The following is a 22,275-nucleotide window of genomic DNA, read 5'->3' as shown; positions in this document are numbered from 1 at the left end:
AGTACAGTAGTGCAGATGAAGACAATGAACTCATACTTCACAAAGATCACCCTGACTGCCATGTGAAGTTTAGCCTATAGGGAGAAAGCAGAAGCAAGAAGCCCAATTGGGAAGTATTGCGTCCTTGGGAGAGAGATGCTAGTACTTTGGTCTAGAATGTTAGCCCTGGAGATGGGCTTGGAATATATCTATTTAGGTGTTGCTTAGTCACTAAGTCATGTTCGACTCTTTTGGGACCCCATGCACTGTAACCCACCAGGTTCCTCTGTCCATGGGTTTTCCAGGCAAGAATACTGGAGTGGTTTGCCATTTCCTTCACCAGGGGATCTTCCTGACCCAGGGCTTGAACCTGCTTCTCCTACCTTGGCAGGCAGATTCTTTACCACCAAGCCACCGAGGAAGCCCAATATATTTAGGTAGTAGAGCTAATAGGTGGGAGCTAATGGAAGGGAAATGAAGGATTAGATATGTGACCTCGAGTAACTTGGTGAATAATGGTGCTGTTTATTGAGACAGGGAAGACTAAAAGACAAGAAGATATTGGAGATGTGGGCCTCTGTAATTTAAACCTTTCCTGGCCACGTTATACTTGAGCTACCTGTCAGGCATCCACATGGCGTATGGAGGTCAGTGGAGAGGTCAAGCAGAGGCTATGATTTGGGAGTCATTGGTATACAGGGAGGTATTCAAGGGACTAGATGAATCCCCTAGACTCTAGGGGAGTGGTGGTTGTCAACTAACGGGGACTTTGCCCTTCTTGCAGGGGACATTTGGTGATGTCTGGAAACACTTGTAATTGGAGGGTGGGAGTTGGTACTGGCATCTCCTGGTAGAGGCTGGGATCCTGCTAAACATCCTATGGTGCACAGGTCAGCCCCACAACCAAGAAATACCTGGCCGCACGTATCAGTGGTGCCAAGGCCAAGAAGCTCTGTCCCAGAGTGAGAGTGTAGGTAGAGAAGAGGGGAGATGACTGTGTCTGAGGGTGTGCTCGTGGGGAGAGTTGGAATAGGAGCCATCTGAGAGGGAAGCAGGAAGCCTAGAGAGTGGGGGTTCCTGGGAGCGGGGAGTGTTTGGGGAAGGAGGCATTCAAGTGGGTTACAGAGGAATGACTAAATGGATTAGGCAGGAGGAGTATTTGTGATGACCTTGATAAGAGCAGGTTCTGTGGTTTGGGGTTAGAAGTTCCAGGGGAGAAGTTTGTACCAATAATTAACAATTTCTGAGCACTTCCTCCCTGCTCAGAATGTCTTCCGTGTGTAATTTCATTGATCCACACACAACAAGTACTATTATCCTTGCTCTACAGAAATGGCAATACTATTTTTACCCCATTTTACAGAGGCAGAAACTGAGGCATAGAAAGGCTAATCATTCCCTGAGGTCAGGCAGCCAAGAATAAGTGGCACAATAGGGGTTCAGACTAGAGTTCAGAGGTGAGGAAGTGGAGGCCGTGTAGACACATCCCTTTTGAGAGGTCTCGGCTGTCAAAGGGAACAGAGACAGGCACAGAGGATGCTGGCGTGCCACTGGGAATGACCGACATGGAGACCGAAATTGACGATGTTGGTGGGGAGGCTAAGAACTGAGGTGCTGGAGGAGGTGAGAAGGTTCCAGGGCCCAAGTCGAGGGTTTAGCCTTTCTGGGGAGCATTGTACTGGTAGTTCTGAAGTGGACCCTAACTGTCCACTTGAGCAAGATTGTCCCTGGACTTGACTGGCCTGCAGAGGTCTGCTGGCTGCTCCTGGTTGCTCCCTCCCCGGCTAAAAGGTAACTTCCTTGCAGGAGGCTGCTGCACAGGCCCAGCCTTCCCCGCTCAGTGTCCAGGGAGCCGCAGAGACAGTCGTGCCCAGGAACCAAGAGCGGCCCTGTAAGCAGGAGCCACAGCCCCGGCTGGCCGGGCAGTTCTGTCAGTACAAGTGAGCGATGCCCCACCTTCCACGAAGCGCCACGATCTTTACAACAAGCCCACAAGGCCTCTCATGAGGGACCTGCATCAGCCTCCCCAGGGTCTTCATCATCACTCTCTTACCACTGTCCCCAGGCTCCTTTTGAAACCTCAGGTGCTAAGTTCCCTCCTGCTCTCAGGAGTGTTCCCACCTCCTTCATCCTCTCTGTCTCCTCCACCTGCCTAAGTCTTGCCTAACCTCCTGTCTCAGCTGTCACATCTCAGATAGCCCTTCTCTGACCACCCCTCCCCCAGCCCACCGACTAGGTGCCCTCCTGTGGCCACCTCCCGTGGCGCTGGATGCTGACCCTTTTATAAGGCTTTCCCTACTTAACGAAGTATTTGTTTGTCCAATGTCTGCTTTCCATGCTGGACTGTAATCCTCGTAAGGGTAGGTCTAGTTGACCAGTTATTTCCAGCGCCTGGCATGTAGTAGGTATTCAGTGATGATTTACTGAAAGAAGAAATGAATTGGTGACTGTTTTACAGCCTGTTTTATTCAGATGCATTGTGTGCAATGTTTATCTCCCCCACACACACTTCACTATAAGTTTTTGAAGTTTCCTTGATCACTTTGATGATTATTTTCACCTTGAACACATGTTAAGAAAGTTTAATTTTGTGACTTGGTAGTCATTCATCTAAAATAGGAAGATGTGCTAAGCTTTTGGGCTTCCCTGATAGCTCAGTTGGTAAAGAATTTGCCTACAACACAGGAGACCATGGTTCCATTCCTGAGTTGGGAAGATCCGTTGGAGAAGAGATAAGCTTCCCACACCAGTTTTCTTGGGCTACCCTTATGGCTCAGCTGGTAAAGAATCTGCCCGCAATGCAGGAGACCTGGGTTTGATCCCTGGGTTGGGAAGATCCCCTGGAGAAGGGAAAGGCTACCCACCTCCAGTATTCTGGCCTGGAGAATTCCATGGAGTCGCAAAGAGTCGGACACGACTGAGTGACTTTCATTTCACTAAGCTTTTCTTTTTTTCCCACTAAGCTTTTATTAATACATTATTTATTCTTTCCTGTAGGATGACCGGTTTGGTTTTGTGTGAACCGACAGAGCTTTACAACATGTTGAATCAGGTCACAAAACTGTCCAGATTAACTGAACCCAACTACCTCTGTTTATTGGGTAAGTACTTTATGGCTGTGCCAGGTCTTAGCTGTGGCAGGTGGGGTCTTCCACTGCAGTGCGCAGACTCTCCCTTTGTAGTGTGTGGCCTTAGTTGTTCCACGGCATGTGAAATCTTAGGGATCGAACCTGCACCCCCTGCTTTGGAAGAGGGCTTCTTAACCACTGGACCACCAGGGAAGTCCCAGTTTCACTTGTTTTTAAGCCAGATAGACCATGTCTCTGACCTTTGCTCAAGACTATGCGATGAAGATTCACTTATGTTGTTGCCTGGAGCTAGAGTGTAGCTGGTTCATTTTTGTTATTAGATCATGTTAAAGATAAACAAAGGGGAAGCAGAATTTAATCGGTAGTGCACTATTGCAACAGGGAAGAGCCCAGAGTGAACAGGACTCCGGTTTGCACAGAGGCCTTTGAGATGGAGAGTGAAGGAGTAGAGAAGGGGAACGTGGGGCTCAGAGTCAGGGAAGTGAAAAACTACAAACTGGGTTGGGAGTTGGACCATGTGAAACCCAAGGGGGCTTGCTAACTGGTGCTTATCGAAATTAGGCTCTTACCCTCCTCAGAGGTGGGGGACAGGGGCCCTGTCTTCAGGTGTCAGCTGGAGCAAGCAGTAAGTTCTTTGGCGGCCTTGAGTGTCCTCAGGCAGACACTTCACAAAGGCAGGAGTCCATTTGGATGTACTCTTGAGCTGTTTCTGAAGGTAAAGATGTCTTCAGATGTCTGTATTTTTTTTTCCCCCATTGATTTGTAAGTTCTTTATAAATTTTGGATACAAGATTTTGTTAGTTATTTGTATTAGAGCTATTTTCTCTGTTTCTGGCTCATCATTTTACTTTAACATATTTTAATGCTCTCGTTGGTCACGTGTTCCTTTGCAAAAGCAGTTACTCATTCGATACTTTTCCTTTTCAGATGTGCGGTCCAAGCGGGAGTATGATGAAAGCCACGTGATTACAGCCCTCCTCGTGAAGAAGGTATACCGACAGAGTCCGAATGTGGGGCAGACGGGCTACCTTACTGGAGGGCTGGAAGAATGGGAGATTTTATCCGAGGTCCAGGAGGCGGCACCTCCTACTGGACACTGTGGGCGGCAGAGGCAGGACCCCATGCATCCACCACGAGGGTCTCTGACAGTGTCACACACTCCCTGAGGTTTCTCCCTGTCCTCCATGGTCAACAGCTTCATTAAGCAAATGTTGATTTAATTCTTTGATGTGCCAGGCAATGTTACGGACCCCAGGGTTGTGACTTTTGTCCATTCAAGCCTGTCTGCTTACTACCCTCTTCATGGCAGATTTTGGATTTGGTCTCCATCGCCCACACCCTTCTGCAGAGGATGTCAGTAGTTCAGGCAGCCACGGCTACTCTCTCAGCACTTGTGCCAGGGCTCCTAATCGGCTGTGGGCTGGTCACTAGACCACTGTTCTTTGGGAAGGCTATCATCTCTGGTCCAATCAGCCGTGGACAGCTTCTCCAGGAGGGACTGTGGGTGTGGAAGACTCTTGGAACATGGCAGCCTCTCTGGTCCACTCTCAGGGCTTCCGGGCCTGTGTGTGGTCAAGGAAGGGGGCGCTGTCCCACCTTGGCTCCTCCCGGTGGTGGAGTGCAGGGCGTGTGGGCTTAGCCTAACCCACCCGCCAACAGGCTTCTCCGGTGGTTTCTTTAGAGGGCAGGCAAATATCTAATCCCGGAGTCTGTGGATCTGGAGTGTGTGGAATACTGTGTGGTATACGATAACAGCACCATCTCCCTGGAGCTAATGCTGAAAGACGAAAGCAGTGACGATGACAACGCTGACGATGGCAAGCACAGTGAGTCTTTACCAGAGCAGCAAGAATAAGAGTTAAGTTATTGAGCGCTTTTGCCACATGCCGGGAGCTCTGCCTGGGCCATCTCTGTAGAACAGCCCTATGGGAATGGCAGAGTCAGAACCAACGTGGGAAGGGTCTGGGATGTTTCCTTCTTTGCAAGGTGACAAGCGAGCCTGCCGTGGTTTCATGGATGCTGGCGCAAGACCTGAGGATCCTGGGTCATAGATAAAAGACTTTATTTCTCAGAGCAATGGAAGTAGCCAGAAAGCAGTGGGTGGTATTGTTCAAGAACTCTGAGCTTAGGGGGCCTAAATCTTTTCTAACAAACATGCAGACCGCCTGCCTGCCCTTGATTCTGGAGGGAGGAACTGTCTCTATCATCCAAGGCTGTTTATTATAGATATCCTTGAAAAGTCAGTGCCTTGGTTCAAAGGACATGTAGAGACATGAAAGACCGTGGAGAGTTGGCTCCTAGTAAGTAATGTCTCCATTTTATAGAGGAAGAAATTGGAGTCCAGGAGGGTGAAATAACTTGTTCCCCATGTTTGGGACCGTGGGTTTCTACTGCTGTGTAACAAATTACTCCCAAACTCAGTAGTTTAATACCATAATCATTAGTTGTCTGTTTGTTTCTGTGGAATTCGGGAGCACTTAGCTGGGAGGTTCTCACCTGTCCTGAGGCTGTAGACATGATGTCAGCCAGACTGCTGTCCCGTGAAGGTGAGATGGGGCCAGGACGATGTGCCTCCGAGATAGTCACTCCCGTGGGGATAGCTAGGAGTCCTGCGTTCCTCACTGCGTGGACTTGCGCAGAGGGCTGCTTAGACGGCCTCATGACAGGGCAGCTGCTTTCCCCAGAGAGAGTGGGCCAAGACAGAGGGAGAGAAGGGGACAGCCACACACCTATTTATGACCTGGTCTTGAGACGGGAATACTAGAAGCAAGTTCATTAGAAGCGAGTCGCTGAGAACAGCCTACCCTCAAGGAGAGGGGAATTAAACTAAAGGGAGGCATTTGAAAGCATTTGTGGGAAAAGTTTTTAAACCACCACACCTAGTAAGTGGTGGGGCCAGGATTCAAGCCTGGGCTGTGTCTGGTCTCCCACGGCCTGAATCCTGGAGAACAGTGCAGTCACTGCATCCTTGAGCTGGGCCGTGGCCAGTCCCAGTCTGCTTCACTGAGGCTCCACTGCATTCTCCCTTCAGCGCCTGCTTTGAGCTGGCCACACATTGCTGCTGCTTGCTGGCTCAGTGACTGATATGGGTGGATGAGTTCCTTGGGCTGGGCATTCATACCAGTGGCCACTGGGTGGCGTTAGGCTTCTACCTGTAATAAAACTAGTTTTCTCAGGAGGTCCTTAGCCAGGAAATTGTCCCCTCTTCTCTACACTCATCCCTGGTCTGCAATCCTAGGATTGTCGGCTGAACCCTGAAGTCCTAGGAATGGTGGTCGCTAAAAACAATCCCCTCTGTGCTCTACCTGACCTCACTTTGGTACTGTGGAGCTGCCATCCTCACTCGGAAAGAAATCACAATCACAGAACAAACCCCCAAAACCACACACTTATAATTTGCTTACTCAGGGAAGATTGCACAGTCAGGAACAACTGCAGTGGCCAATGGCTTGATGGCCACAATGTTCTTTGTTTACTGATATGGCAAGCAACATTCTTTGTCCACAGTATATACCAGAGAGAAATTAAACATGTGCATGTAAAACCTTGTACATGGGTGTTCCTGGCAGTCTTATAATAGCCACAAAAATGGAAACACCTGAAATATTCATCCACAGATCAGTGGATAAACCAAAGATGGAGAGCCATGCAGAGGAATATTATTCAGCTATGAAAAAGGATGGCGTGCTGACACTTGCTGCAACATAGATGAACTTTGACAACATCATGCCCAGTGAAAGAAACCAGACACAAAACACCACATTTGTATAATTCCATTTCTATAAAATGTCCAGAATAGGTCAATCCATAAGAAATTAGGTTAGTGGTTGCCTAGAACTGAATGTTTTCAGGGAAGTGAGAAATGAAACCCTCTAAATGGTACATGGTTTCTTTTGGAGGTGATTAAAATGTTCTGAAATTGACTGCAGTGATGGTTACACAACCGCGAATATATTAAAAACATTAATTTCTATACTTTAAATAGATGAATTGTGTGGTATCACTTATGATATTGTATATACACATACGTGGCTCAGCTGGTAAACAATCCACCTGCAATGTGGGAGACCTGGGTTCGATCCCTGGCTTGGGAAGATCCCCTGGAGAAGGGAAAGGCTACCCACTCCAATATGTTGGCCGGGAGCATTCCATGAACTGTATAGTCCATGCGGTCGCAAAGAGTTGGACACAACCAAGTGACTTTCACTTTCATATACACATATGCATTTCACTTATGTTGGATCGTCCTTCCTTGCAACAATATGGAAACGAAAATGAAATCTTGGCATTTACAAAGATCAGCTTACTTGGCGGTGAATTGCTTTTTAAATTTTAGTTGTAGCTTTCATCTCTGTTTATATTCGTTCAGTTTCCTCGATAATTGTGTTTCAGAGTGGAGTGCCTGTCCACTGGGCCTCCAGGCAAACAGTGAGCACACAGGGGACAGTTGTCTCTTTGGTCTCTGCTCTTAGGAATAGTGCTTGGAGCGGCTGTGGAGTGTGGCAGAACCCTAACCCACCTCACCCGCCACCCCGTCCTTATCCTGAGAGGAGGCTACGAGCACTTCTCGGCCATGTACCACTTCTTCCGGACACAGAAGATCATCTGGATGCCTCAGGTAAGCTGGGCACTGAGCACAGGCAGGCCCGGGTGGGAGCGTGGCCTTTCCCTGGGGACCGAAGGGGTAGGGGGCAGGGCTGGAGAAAGGGGAGGGGACAGATGATGTGGAAATGATGGAAGAGATGTTGACGATGACTTGGGAATGAACTCGGGCAGCCAGGAGGTCCAGTCCAGTCCAGTGTGATGAATTTATAAGTGCCAGATGGAGGCAGAAGCCAGCGTGGTGTTTCATCGATGAGGCCAGTTGAGAGAGCAGGGATCCGCGGCGGGGGGTTCTGGGTGATGGGTCATGGTCAAAACCACCCAGGCAGGGCCATCCTTAGCCGTCTGGCCTCACAGACCCTGGCTGGGTCCAGAGGATACAACGAAAGGGCGAGGTAGCAGCCCCTGCCTACAAGGAGTCCTTTGTCTGATGGGGGAGGCAAGGGTTATAACAAGGTGTGGCCAAGGTGTTACACAAGGTGTCCGGAGCCAAACCAGAGGGTGAGTAAGGTGAGCACTGGGGGGCAGTCACAGGCAGACAGGGGCCGTCCTGGGGGGAATTTTACAGCATCTGGTTTCTTGAAGAGTCAGGAATGAAATGGAATGTGAACCTGCAGGGGTTTCATTCTTTCCAGCAATTACTTCAGCTGTGCTCTCATTCTTGCCGTGGGCAACATCATGGGCCGATTCCATACTTTCAGACCACTCTCGGTTATGAAAAATTTCAGTTTCATCATATTATAAAACAACTGGAGAAATGTGCTTATGAACTGGAATTTGGTGATAGTAAGGAATTCCACCTGATGCGAAGAGCTGACTCATTGGAAAAGACCCTGATGCTGGGAAAGATTGAGGGCAAGAGGAGAAGGGGACGACAGAGGGTGAGAGGGTTGGATGGCATCACCGACTCGGTGGACATGAGTCTGAGCAAGCTCCGGGAATTGGTGATGGACAGGGAAGCCTGGTGTGCTGCAGTCCATGGGGTCACAAAGAGTCGGACAGGACTGAGCGACTGAACAACAACAAGGAATTATTGTTACATATTTTTTTAGGTTGTGATGACATTATTATGGCTATGTTTCTGAAAACATGAGTCTTTATCTTTTAGAGATACATAATGAGATATTTATACTTAAATAACATGATGTCTAGAATTTCCTTCAAAATAATCTGGGGAGGGTCGGGAAGTTGGAGGCATATATGAAACGAAATGGGCCATTAGTTGATAATGAATGTTTGCTGAAAGGTGATAGATCCAGGAGTTTTTTACATTATTTTCTCTACTTTAGTGTATTTTTGAAATAATTTTTTAAAAGGGAATAAAACAGACCAGTACAAGCTAGGCTAGTTTAACGTTCTAGTCTTAACTCAGGTCTTCTTTCCTCTCCCTTCGCGGAGCTGGGCAGCCTTCCATTGTCTGGGGGTGGGGACTGGGAGTGGGGAGGAGTGTAGGGTAGCTTCAGGGATACCTGCTTACTTCTCCTCTTCTGGTCCTGGTCCCTTTGGTGCTGGGGGTCCGTGTGGGTCCTGTCTTGTGTGACTGGCTGCTTATCAGTGGTGGGGATGTGCCCTCTTCTCACTCTGCCCTGCCTGGTTCTGTGTGCCACAGATGACGGCCTTTGAAGCTGGTTTCCTTTCCATCTGTTACCAGGGATCCTTCAGAGAGAGCCAGCCGAGAATTCCTGACAGGCATACCCCCCAGGTCCCTTCCCTTCCCTTGGGAGCTCACGACCTCCCACCCCATCCACATTCCTTCACCCGAAGTCCAGAATGAGCCCCCGGAGGGTGTGACGGTGGGGATGAGGCTGCTCCTGGCCTTGCTGGCATGGCTGCTCCCGCCAGCCCGTGTGAAAAGGCAGGGACCCACACCTGGGGTCATACCTGTCCCCAAACTCAGGGTATACGTGTGACGCTCTCCAGGGGGCTTCCTCACCTTCTTCTGCTGAGCTGTGATTCTTAGCTCAGCAGCTGTACAGCGGTCTTCCCGGGTCCCTCCAGGCACCCCTCTTTGCTCCCAGAGGAGCGTCCTTACTGGCTTTGCAGTGACGAGAGGGGGTCTTTCTTGTCTGCAAACATCACATGCTCATAACTCACCTTCTTTCTTTTTCTTTTTTAAAAAATATTTATTCATTTTTGGCTGCACTGGGTCTTCGTTGCTGTGCATGGGCTCTCCCTAGTCGCGGAGAGCAGGGGCTACTCTTGTCGAGGTGCTCGGGCTTCTCGTTGCAGCGGCTTCTCTTTTTGCGGAGCACGGGCTCTAGGTGTGCAGGCTTCAGGAGTTGCAGTGCATGGGCTTAGTTACCCTGTGGCATGTGGGATCTTCCCAGACCAGGGATCGAACCCTTGTCGTCTGCAATGGCAGGCAGATTCTTAACCACTGGATCACCAGGGAAGCCCCTTTATTTTTCTTTTAAAGTTTTAGGAAGGTGGAATTGGCATAGGTTAAACAGCACATATTTAGGATGTACAATTTGGTCACTTTTGACATGTATACACCTGAGACTGGTCCTTGCCCCAGTTTTAAAGTAGTTTGGGAAGAGGGATAGGGCGGTGGCTGGTGGTATCTAGTATGGCCTGGACAGGTGAATTCTATGCTGCTTGTTCGAGGCCCTCGTAAGATGTACATTCCTAGATTGGCTTCTCCCTACTTTGGGACCTTTGTTACTAATTCAGGAGCAAGAGTGAAAGCCCCACTCTGTTCCTGTTACGTGTTCTGACACGTGAAGCAGCAGTGTCTCTGCTGCTCCCCAAGAAACTCAGGGGGATGGAGGCACAGAGTTTGGACTCTGAGATGGCTCCTCTACTTTAGACTGAGTGACTTCTAATTTCCTGTTTTGTATGTTGTTATTGTTTAGTCGCTAAGTCATGTCTGACTATTTGTGACCCCATGGACTGTAACCATAATTGGGCAGTGGGCTCAATTTGGACACGTTAGTTTGTGATACCAATTTCTTTTACATTTGTCGACATGGTTGTCAAATCTGTGTCCTCTAGAATTAACCGGCAGTAGCTGTTTAGAGCAGAGCATGTCACACCCGCTCCCCCACGGCCCTTAAAACCACCGGGAAAGGAAGCTGGTTTGAAAGCATCAGGAAGAGCCTTGACAGATTTGTGGTGAGATTGAGTGAGATTTTCCACATGAAACCAGGAGGAGTTCACTTGGCTGCAGCCAGCTGGGCGTCCTGAGGGAGTGGTCACCCTGAACCCTGGGGAGCGCTCTGGGTCACATTTGTGGGTAGTGGGCCTGCCTGCCTGCCTGCACATGGAAGGGCCGAATGTCTCACAAACTTGAAGGTTGACTTGGAGTGGTGTCTGCTAGTTGATAAAAAAGCTTTTGAGGTTGACAGTTTTGGAGGAATGTGGGCTGTTGGTGGGTTCACTGGGAGGGGAGGTGTGCTGAAACCAGAAGGCGCTGGAAGGCTCAGGTGGACTGCACACTAGCTTGAGGTACTTAAGGTGTTGTTTCTGGGTCGACCTTGGAGCCAGAGGTGGTTTAGAACTGGTTTGACCTTTGAAAGTATATTGGTTAGCATTTCCTATGGAAAACTGATGGAAAAAAGGGGGTTTCTAAACAGTTTGAACATTCTTTGGCATTGCCCTGCTTTGGGATTGGAATGAAAACTGACCTTTTTTCAGTCCTGTGGCCACTGCTGAGTTTCCCAAATTTGATGCTGAAGCGGAAGCTCCTCTACTTTGGCCAATGATGCAAACAGCCAACTCATTGGAAAAGACCCTGATGCTGAGAAAGATTGAAGGCAAAAGGAGAAGAGGGAAGCCGAGGATGAGATGGCTAGATAGCATCACTGACTCAATGGACATGGGTCTGAGCAAACTCTGGGAGATGGTGAAGGACAGGGAAGCCTGGCGAGCTGCAGTCTATGGGGTCCAAAGAGTCAGACACAACTCAGCAACTGAACAACTGCTACCACCAGGTCATATTCTATAAACGTCAGTTTATACAATGTTAGTGGGTTTCTTTTTCTTTTTTTCTTTTGAGGTTATGCCTAGGTTTTATTTTACTAAATATAACAAGTAAGTTTTCAGTCTATGCCAACAATAAACAAGTATCCACTGTTTTGTTACAGACATCTGAACTACAAGAGGTCACCCAAGGAACCATTAGAGAAATTTTCATTAGTTCTGGAGGCATGCTTTGAGAACAATCTTAGACTGGTGTGCTTCTCTGACTGTTTTCCAACTTGTTTATAAGTCTCATTAATAATTGTTTAATAATTATTTTTATTAATATTTTTATTAATAATTATTTCTAACCACCTGATGGGTGCTGTAATAATCTTTCCTTGGAAACACTCAAACTTTATAATCCACCCCCCAGCTTTATTGAGGTATAATTGACATATAAGACTGTGTAAGTTTAAGGCATACAAGATGATTTGATACACATATATGTTGCAGTTTCCCTGGTGGCTCAGATGGTAAAGAATCTGCCTGACATGCGGGAGACCCGGGTTTGATCTCTGGGTCAGGGAGATCTCCTGGAGAAGAGAATGACTACCCACTCCAGTAATCTTGCCTGGAGAATCCCGTAGACAAAGGAGCCTGGAGGGGCTACAGTCCATGGGGTCCCACAGAGTCGGACAGGACTGAGCAACTAACACTTTCACTTTCACTTCATATGTTGCAAGATGATTGCCATAGTAAAATGAACACATCCATCACCTCACACAATTACCATTTATGTGTGTGTGAGTGATGAGAACATTTAAGATGTGCTTTCTTGAAATTTTTCTTAAAATTTCAAGTATATAATACTGTGTTATTAACTGTAGTCACCATGCGGTACATTAGATCCCCGGAGCTGATTCGCCTTATATCTGGAGGTTTATGACCTTGGCTAACATCTCCCCACTTCCCCACCCCCACAGCCCCTGGAAACACCACGAGTTTTGCTTTTTCAGAGTTCCACATGTGGGTGAGATCATGCAATGTTTTGTTTTGTTTTGTTTTTACTTATTCACTCAGCACAGCACCCTCAAATTCCATTCATGTGGTCACAAATGACAAGATTTCCTTCTTTTTCATGGCTGAACAGTATTCCATTGTATATACATGCCATATTTTCTGTATCATTCATCCACTGATGGACTTCTAGGTCATTTCTGTATCTTTTGTGAATAATGCTCAAATGATCATGTGGAGTGCAGATATATCTTCAAGATGGTCATTTCATTTCCTTCAGATATATACCAAAAGTAGGATTGCTGGATCAAATGGTAGTTTTGGTTTTAATTTTTTTGACATAATTTTTTAAATTAAATTTTATTTTATATTGGGATATAGTCACTTTACAATGTGGATGTGGTGTTAGTTAAAGGGGTACAGCAAAGTGGCTCAGTTATTTGTATACATATATCCACTCTTTTTGAGATTCTTTTCCTGTATAGGTTATTATAGAATACTGAAAAGAATTCCCTGTGCTATTCATTAGGTCCTTGTTGATTATCTATTTTATATATTGTAGTGTGTGTATGTTAATCCCAAACTCCTATTTATCCTTCCCCCTACATCTTTCTCTTTTGATAACCATAAGTTTGTTTTCAAAGTCTGTGAGTCTGTTTTTGTCTTGTAAGTAAGTTCATTTGTGTCATATGATTTTTTGTGTGTATGTGTGTGCTTTTTTGTATCATATTTTTAAGATTCCACATATAAGTGATACCATATAGTGTTTGTCTTTCTCTGACTTATTTCACTTAGTTATAATAATTTCTAGGTCCATCCATTGTTGCTGCAAACAGCGTTACTTCATTCTTTTTTATGGCCGAGTAATATTCCATTGTATATATGCACCACACCTTCTTCATCCATTCCTCTGATGTTGGACGCTTAGGTTGCTTCCATGTCCTGGCTACGTAAATTGTGCTGCAGTGAACATTTGGTTAGTCTCATTCACTATCCCAGATTGCCTTTCTAAGCTTGTTTGCTGAGCCGCATTTCAAGAGACAAAACAAAAACAGCTTCTTCTCTGGGGATTATTATGACAGCAGGCTTTCTCCATCCCCTCCTCAGGAACTGGATGCCTTCCAGCCATACCCTATTGAGATAATGCCAGGCAGGATCTACCTGGGAAATTTCAAGCAAGCCTGCGACCCTAAAATTCAGAAGGATTTGAAAATCAATGCACATGTCAACATCTCCATGGAGACAGGGCCATTGTAAGTAGAAATACCATTGATTTTTTTTATATTAGTATTATTTATTTATATAAGACCTCTAGTGGCATGCACTGATAGAATTGAAAGGGCTTTTAGGAGTCAGTATACACTGGAATGGGATCTGTGTTGTTTTCATCTATTCCTAGCCCTGCGCTTGACTTCCTGGCATGAGCATCGCATCCTCTGCCCCAGACTGAGACCCTACACTTGTCCCACACCCAGTACTTAAATCTCACCAAAAGTAACGCTTTTTTGGTGCTTTGACATTCTGATGCAAAGTCATCCTCGTTTACCCTGCTTTTCCTGTCTCAGGCCCTCTGAGAAGCGACCCCTCTGTTAGTCCACCTGGGCTGCTGGAACAGAATACTGCAGACCAGTGGCTTACGAACAACGGGCTTTCTCACGGTGTGGAGGCTGGGCAGTCCAAGATGGCAGATTCCATGTCTGATGAAGTCTTGCTGTTGGTTCACGGATGGACTCTTCTTGCTGTGTCCTCACCTGGCGGAAGGGGCAAAGCTCTCTAGGGGTCCCTTTTACAAGGGCACTAATCCCACTCATGAGGGTTTCTATTTCTGCCCTCATGAGCTAATTATCTCCCCAAAGCCCCACCTTCAAATACCATCACTTTGGGAATTAGGGTTCAACATATGAATTTTGGGAAGACACAAACATTGGATACAGCAACTGTTATGCCTCAGATTTTCCCTGATGCTAGGGACACACACACACACACACACACACACTCACCATTGTTCTTGGAGCAGGAAAGTTCTTTACAGCCTTGCTTGTCAGCCTGTGTCTTCCCAGCTATGTCCAGTCACGACCACCAAGGCCTCCACTTCCTCTAGTTCCTAATCAAAAGCTAATAAAATTCAGCTCAGAGAGAATTTATATAACACAATAGTTCGGTGAGGCATCTGGTAATAAAAATTACCATATGAAAATCAATAAATCTAAAGAAAATCACATCAAGGCACTTAGACTGCTGAGAACGAGAGAGAGAAGTGAAAAGAAGCAGGTAAGTAAGACATGACTTTCAAAGGAACAGTAATTAGACTGACGACTGACTCAACAGAAATCAACGAAAGGGAAACACGGAATATGTCTTTGCAGTCTTTCTGGTGACTCCCCACCACCTACCATTCACAGCATTTGGGCCAGATTTACTGAGGTGCATTAATGGATGGAATAAAGCAGAAGTGATGGGCTGTCACTTCTGGTATTGGGTCACAGAAAGACTGTGGCCTCTGTCTTACCGTGTCTTGCTCACTCATACTGAAGGAAGTCAGCCACCATGCTGTCAGACCTCTGGAGACAGGTCTGCATGGCAAAGGCCTGATGGTTTTCAGCCAACAGCTAGTGATGAACTGAGGCCCTCGGTCCAAGAGCCTGTGAGAAACTGAATCCTGCCAACAGTCATGTGACTTCCCTGGTGGCCCAGTGGTTCGGACGTGGCATTTCATTCCTAGGGCCTTGGGTTCAGTCCCCAGTGAGGGAACTATCTCGCAAGCTACACACTGCAGCCAAATAAATAAACAAAATTTAAATTTCTGATTGTTGCTAGTATGTGGAAATCCAGTTGATTTTTATACGTTAACTTTGTATCCTTCAACCTCCTCCTTCCAGATGTTTCCCCCATTGTTAGGCTTTCCCCAGCTCCCTCGACTTTGCCCGGCCCCTCCTTTTCAGTAGCACATGTAGGTCTTTATCCTAAAGCCTAGCCAATTGGATTAGCCATTTGTTTGTGTGTATACCTCTCCCATCAGGGTGAGAGCTCCTTGAAGCTGGGAGAGGCCCTATTTGATTTATCTTGTGTCCACTAGGGTCCAGCTCAAGGCCGGGTACACTGTAGGCATTGAGCAAGTGTCTGAGGAAAGAATGAATGGTTGGGGATAGATGGATGAATGGATGGTGGGTGGGTGGTCAGGTGGGGAGGGAGCAAGAGAGGAAGGGGAAGGGAAGGATGGATGGACAGAATGAATGAATGAATGCATGCATGCATGGTGAATTGTGCTTGTATTTGTCACAGCAAGTGCTCATGCAGAAACTAAACCAGAATATTTTTATTCTTGAATCTACTGCACCTTTCTGCATGCCACAGTGAATGACCAGTAGGCCGTGTTCTTCATAAATAACATTTACCAAGTGCTCACTGCACACCAGGCATTGTGCCAAGCTCCCTCTTCTCATTGAACGGGCCACAGGCCTCATCTCCCTCTTCTCTCTCCCTTGTTCATAAAGCTCTCACCACTCTGATCCCCATGATGTTTCTCAAGCATACTAAATATCCTGGCCCTCGGAACCTTTGCCCTTGGATTCTCCTCTACCTGGAACACTCTTTCCTCAGATAACCGCCTGGCTTGTCCTGTCACCTCCTTTAAACCTCTTCCCAATATCACCTCCTCAGGAAAGCCTTCCCTGACCACCCTATCTAAAACAGGAGCCCCACCACTGTCCGTCAGTCTTGTCAATTGACTCTCTGTCAGTCTTGCTTCCTCCATTTAACACAGCAGACTCATTACATATTTCCATCCTCACCATCTGCACTGTGTTCCAGGAAAGCACCAGGTTTGGTTAATAATAACAACATCCCGTTTATTGAATACGGTGCCAAGCAGATTGCTAAATGCCTTACATAGATGAGTTGATTTAATCTACACAACACCCCTCTGAGGCAGGTGCTCTTTTTCTGAGAGGGCGTCATTTATTTGCCCCCATCTCCCTGCTGCCAGCCCAGCATCCTCCCCTTGCAGTCCTGTTGCTGTGGATGAAGGACACCACAGCCAGGCTCCGGGCGAGTCTGCCTAATTACGTGCTTTTCTTCTGTTTAGTTTCGTAGGTGACGCCGACAGGCTTCTGCACATCCAGATAGAAGATTCCCTGGAAGCAAGCATTACACCCTTTTTACGCCTCCTCTGTCACTTCATTGGTAAGGGGCATTCTTCAGCCAGGCCCCGACCGGCCTGTGCCCCGGGAGCAGAGGGGGCCATGGCGCCTCGTACCTATTGCTGCTGGTGACTCCCAGCTCTCAGGAGAAAAAGGGCAGGGCTAAGCACAGTGCAGAACCTCGTGAGGCAGGCAGTATCCCGTTACCACATTTTCCAGATGGAGAAACGGTGGCTTCGAGTGCCCAAGCCCCACAGCCAGTGCTCCCTGGTTGTGGTTCACATCCAGGCTACACAGCCTCTGTCAGCACCCAGGTGCCCGTTGGGTATGGTCCTTCCATCCCCACCTGGGGAAGTCAGCCAGTGGCCGACCTTCCTGGGAAGGAAGCACAGATAGCTCAGAGAAAGCCTTTGTATGATGATGCTAAATGCATCATTTGCCAGGCAACGAAACAGTATCCTAGAGCTGTCACGTGACCCGCCTAGACCGTGGTGTGCTGGTTCTGAACCTACTCATGGATCCACTGAGGCCAGTCGTCTTCAGGATCCTCAGGGAAAGGAGCCACGCACAGCCTTCCACCTTTCCTTCCCTCCCCAGACATTCACCTGGAGCTCAACTCCGTCATCCTGGTCTTCTCCACCTTGGGCATCAGCCGCAGCTGTGCGGCCATCCTGGCCTACCTTATGCATCAGAACGGGCAGACCCTGAAGGTATGTATTCCCTGGTCCAGGAGGTGAAGTCAGAACTGCACCTCAAAGGAATGGGTCCCCAGCACTGCCTCGGGACATTAATTGATGGTGAGGGGTTGAGAGAGAAGGATCAAGGGCTTTACCTAACATTCCACACCCAAGGACAGGGTGCCAAGATCTGGGCTAGAGGACCAGGCTGGACCCAGGCTGGGCAAGGCTGTGGCCAGCAGCACCATCTGCTTGACCCCCACTGCTGCCCATCTCTCTACTAGCGTTTCTTCAGGGTTCTCTAAGGGAGGTGCGTTTTGGCTACTGCAGTGTACCTGTTGGCCATCTGTATGTCTTCTTTGGGAAAATACCTATTCAGAATCTTAGCCCTTTAAAAAATCAGATTATTTGGACTTTTTTTGTTAGGTTTTTTTTTTTTTTTTTTTTTTGCTGTTGAGTTGTATGAGTTCTTTATATATTTTGAGTATTAACCCATTATCAGTTATACGATTTGCAAATATTTTATCCCACTTCTTAGGTTGCCTTTTCCTTCTCTGTTCAGCTCAGTTCAGTCACTCAGTCGTGTCCAGCTCTTTGTGACCCCATGAACCGCAGCACACCAGGCCTCCCTGTCCATCACCAACTCCCAGAGATTACCCAAACTCATGTCCATCGAGTCGGTGATGCCATCCAACCATCCCATCCTGTGTTGTCCCCTTCTCCTCCTGCCCCCAATCCCTCCCAGCATCAGGGTCTTTTCCAATGAGTCAACTCTTCACATGAGGTGGCCAAAGTATTGGAGTTTCACCTTCAGCATCAGTCCTTCCAGTGAACACCCAGGACTGATCTCCTTCAGGATGGACTGGTTGGATCTCCTTGCAGTCCAAGGGACTCTCAAGAGTCTTCTCCAACACCACAGTTCAAAAGCATCAATTCTTTGGCGCTCAACTTTCTTTATGGTCCAATTCTCACATCCGTATATGACTACTGGAAAAACCATAACTTTGACTAGATAGACCTTTGTCAGTAAAGTAACGTCTCTGCTTTCTAATATGCCATCTAGGTTGGTCATAACTTTTCTTCCAAGGAGCAAGCATCTTTTAATTTCATTGCTGCAGTCACCATCTGCAGTGATTTTGGAGCCCCCCAAAATAAAGTCTGTCACTGTTTTCATTGTTTCCCCATCTATTTGCCATGAAGTGATGGGACCAGATGCCATGATCTTAGTTGTTTGAATGTTGAGTTTTAAGCCAGGTTTTTCACTCTCCTCTTTCACTTTCATTAAAAAGCTCTTTAGTTCCTCTTTGCTTTCTGCCATAAGGGTGGTGTCATCTGCATATCTGAGGTTGTTGATATTTCTCCCTGCAATCTTGATTCCAGCTTGTGCTTCATCCAGTCCAGCATTTCACATGATGTACTCTGCATGTAAGTTAAATAAGCAAGCGACAATATACAGGCTTCTTTGTAATCTTTTTTTTTTTTTCCTGACTGCACTGCACAGCATGCAGGATCTAAGTACCCCCACCAGGGATTGAACCTGTGCCTACCTGCAGTGAAAGTGTGGAGCCTTAACCACTGGACCACTGGGGAAGTCCAGATTGCCGTTTTAATTTGTTGATGGTTTTCTTGGCTGTGCAGAAGCTTTTTGATGTAGTTCCACTTGTTTATTTTTGCTTTTGTTTCCTTTGCTTTGAGTGTCAATTCCTAAAAGTCACCACCGAATTGATGTCAAGGAGTTTACTGCCTGTGTTTTCTTCTAGGAATTTAATGGTTTCAGGTCTTCTATTCGAGCCTTTAATCCACTTTGAATTGACTTTTGTGTATGGTGTAAGATAGTGGTCCCATTTCATTCTTTTTTTTTTTTCCCTTTGGCTGCATGGCTTGCAGGATCTTAATTCCCTGACCAGGGATTGAACTTGGGCCCCCGGCAATGGAAGCAAAGAGTCCTAACCACTGGACTGCAAGGGAATTCCCAAAGGTTTCATTCTTTTGCATGCGGCTGTCCAGTTTTCTAGCACTACTTATTGAAGAGACCATTCTTTCACCATTGTATATTATTAGCTTCTTTATCCTAAATTGACCATATATGTATGGGCTTATTTCTGGGGGTTCTCTTCTGAGCCACTGATATATGTGTCTATATTTTATGCCAATATCATACTGTTTTTATTACTATAGCTTTGCAATATAGTTTGAAACCAGGAAGTATGATGCCTCCAGCTTTGTTCTTCTTCCTCAAGATTGCTTTGGCTATTTGGAGTCTTGTTGTTCCATACAAATTTTAGGATTGTTTGTTCTATTTCTCTGAAAGATACCATTGGGATTTTGATAGGGTTTGTGTTCAGTTTGTAGATTGCTTTAGGTGGTATGGACATTCTAACAATATTCCTCCAATCCATGAGCACGGAATATCTTTCTGTTTACTAGTGTCTTTAATTTCTTTCATCATTGTCATGGTTTTCAGTGTACAAGTTCATCTCCTTGTTAAATTTATTTCTAGGTATTTTACCCTTTTGACACAATTGGGATTATTTTCTTAATTTCTCTTTCTGATAGTTTTTTTTATCAGTGTATAGAAACACAGCTGATTTTTATATATTGATTTTGTATCCTGTAACTTTACTGCTTTGTTTATTCATTCTAACAGTGTCTTTGTGAAGTCTTTGGGGTTTTTATATATAGTATGTTGTATGCCAAGAGGGACAGTCTTACTTCTTCCTTTCCGGTTTGGATGTCTTTTTCTTACTCTGTCTAGGACTTGCAAAACTATGTTGAATAAATGTGGTAAGAGTAGGCATCCTTGTCTTGTTTCTGATCTTAGAGAAAAGCTTTCAGCTTTTCACCGTTGAGTATGATGTTAGCTGTCAGCTTGTCATGTATGGTCTTTATTATGTTAAGGTATGTCCCTTGATACATTTTTGAGAGGTTTTTTTTTTTTTAAAGAGGCAAATGCACACTTGTGAACATGCTTTTTATTACCATGTTCTCCAGATATGTTAACACATGGTTACTATTTGTGCAACTTTGCCCTGCGCCATCTGGCATCTAAAAGGTTAATTTTTGGCCCGTGTGGGAGATTAGGGATTCCACTTCCCCACCTCTACGCTTCATATCAAAACAGCACTCATCTCTCTACTTGTGATGAGAACACCTTATTCTGCTTTCTCCCACCTTCCTCATATTTTCTCAGCATTTCCCCATAGTAACTTCTGCCACAAAGCCTTCCACACTGCTTTGAAGCCCACTCACTCACTGTCTCCCCACTACCCAACCTTCTGGAAGCTTCTTCCTTTCTTCCACCCCCTGCTCATTTTGGTCCCTGTTGCTAAGAATTTTATTCTTTTGATGCTAGCATAAATGAAATTTTCCTAACTTCCTTTTCAGATTGTTCATTGTTAGTTAGATACACAACTGATTTTGTATCCTGCAACTTTGTTACATTCTAACAGTTGTGGGTTGTTTTTGTGGTTTTTTTTTTTTTTGTATTTACTCTTTAAGGTTTTTTACATATGAAATTCTTAAGTTCATATCAGCTGCAAACAGAGCTGCAAAACTTTGTATTTTCCAATTTGGATGCCTTTTCTTTTCTTTTTTCCTAATTTCCCCAGCTAGGACTTCCAGTACAATGTTGAATAGAAGTGGTGGAAGTGGGCACCCTTGCCTTGTTCCCCATAGTCTCAGAGGAAAAGCTTTCAGTCTTTGACCGCTGAGTATGATGTGACCTGTTTGATATGTGACCTTTGTTATGTTGAGATGGTTTCCTTCTGTTCTAGTCTGCTGAGGCACCGCTTTTGCCTTTTGCCTTTTTCCTCCATCAGATGGAGACCAGGTGATGACCTTCCTTCATGAGATAACCTTTCCTGTATTTTGGGATGGGCACTTGAATGAAGGCAGCTTCAGTTTTCCTTCTTCAGAGAATTTGCCGAAGTTCTCTTCTTCTTTCCATTAATTTACCCACTTCCGATGCAAACCTTTGTTTTTATTTATTTATATCCTTTTGGGCTGTGCTGGATCTTTGTTGCTACCTGAGGGCTTTCTCTACGTGCGGAGAGTGGGGCTTAGTCTCGGTTGTGGTGCATGGGTGGGCTTCTCACTGCAGGGGCTTCTTGTGTTGCTACAGAGGGGCTCTAGGGCACGCAGGCTTCAGGAGCTATGGTGCACCGGCTTTGTTGCTTTGAGGCATGTGGAATCTTCTGTGACCAGAGGTCAAACCCGTGTCCCCTGCCTTGATGGGAGGATTCTTAACCACGGGACCACCAGGGAAATCCAATGCAAATCTTTTTGAGGCAGCACTGGGTGGCAGGCATGGGCATGGTGCTTCCTCCTCCACAGTAGGCTTCACATGTTTTCTCAGCCTTCACGCAGCCATCTGACAGAGGAGTGACTTCTGTCTCTGCATTCAGTAGCAGAGGTGCAGATGGGCTTGCCCAAGGCAGAGCCAGCCCCTTGACCCCTACGCCCTAGTCTAACCCCCGGCTGCTGCTGTTTCTTTGTCCTGCCCTGGGCTGGACAAAGCAGCTATGCTGCTGGCCCCTGGGCAAGTGTCTCTTGTTCCTCCTGAGCTGGCTCTCTTCAAGGTGAAAGGGGCCCAGGTCCAACCCTGAACTCTACTTTTCTCTCCTTGGTTCACAGAGGTCCTGGGCCTACCTCAAGAAGTGTAAAAACAACATGCGCCCAAATCGGGCTTTGGTGGCTCAGCTGTCAGAGTGGGAGAAGGTTGTCCTCGGAGACATCGTCACGGACATCCAGAATCCACCCTACTGATTCTGTGGTCCAGCTATGGGGCCAGAAGAACCTGACTTGGGGGCTTTTTGTGGGTAGTCGGCCAGGGTGTGTAACCGAGGAATAAGAAGGCCTTTGTTGCCTGGA

The 22,275-nt window shown here is 46.5% G+C and overlaps 1 protein-coding gene across 3 annotated transcripts in view; it reads left to right on the top strand.

Moving 5' to 3' along the window:
- STYXL1 (serine/threonine/tyrosine interacting like 1) overlaps positions 1 to 22,275 on the top strand; it is a 27,908-nt gene extending 5,633 nt beyond the window's left edge. For 2 of the 3 annotated variants that reach the window (XM_043915024.1, XM_043915023.1), the window contains exons 2-9: positions 2,977 to 3,080; positions 3,996 to 4,057; positions 4,750 to 4,894; positions 7,541 to 7,686; positions 13,698 to 13,843; positions 16,675 to 16,772; positions 17,327 to 17,439; positions 22,039 to 22,275. In XM_043915024.1, the coding sequence (XP_043770959.1) occupies positions 2,978 to 3,080; positions 3,996 to 4,057; positions 4,750 to 4,894; positions 7,541 to 7,686; positions 13,698 to 13,843; positions 16,675 to 16,772; positions 17,327 to 17,439; positions 22,039 to 22,170 (945 nt within the window). In that variant the 5' untranslated portion in view covers position 2,977 and the 3' untranslated portion in view covers positions 22,171 to 22,275. Of the gene's footprint in view, positions 1 to 2,976; positions 3,081 to 3,995; positions 4,058 to 4,749; positions 4,895 to 7,540; positions 7,687 to 13,697; positions 13,844 to 16,674; positions 16,773 to 17,326; positions 17,440 to 22,038 lie in introns of those variants that run through there. The other variant, XM_043915025.1, reaches the window with a different exon arrangement.

This window comes from Cervus elaphus, chromosome 10 (assembly GCF_910594005.1).
Source record: "Cervus elaphus chromosome 10, mCerEla1.1, whole genome shotgun sequence".
NCBI lineage: Eukaryota > Metazoa > Chordata > Mammalia > Artiodactyla > Cervidae > Cervus > Cervus elaphus.
Note: the sequence above shows the minus strand (reverse complement) of the source record. Positions and strands in the feature narration are given on the sequence as shown.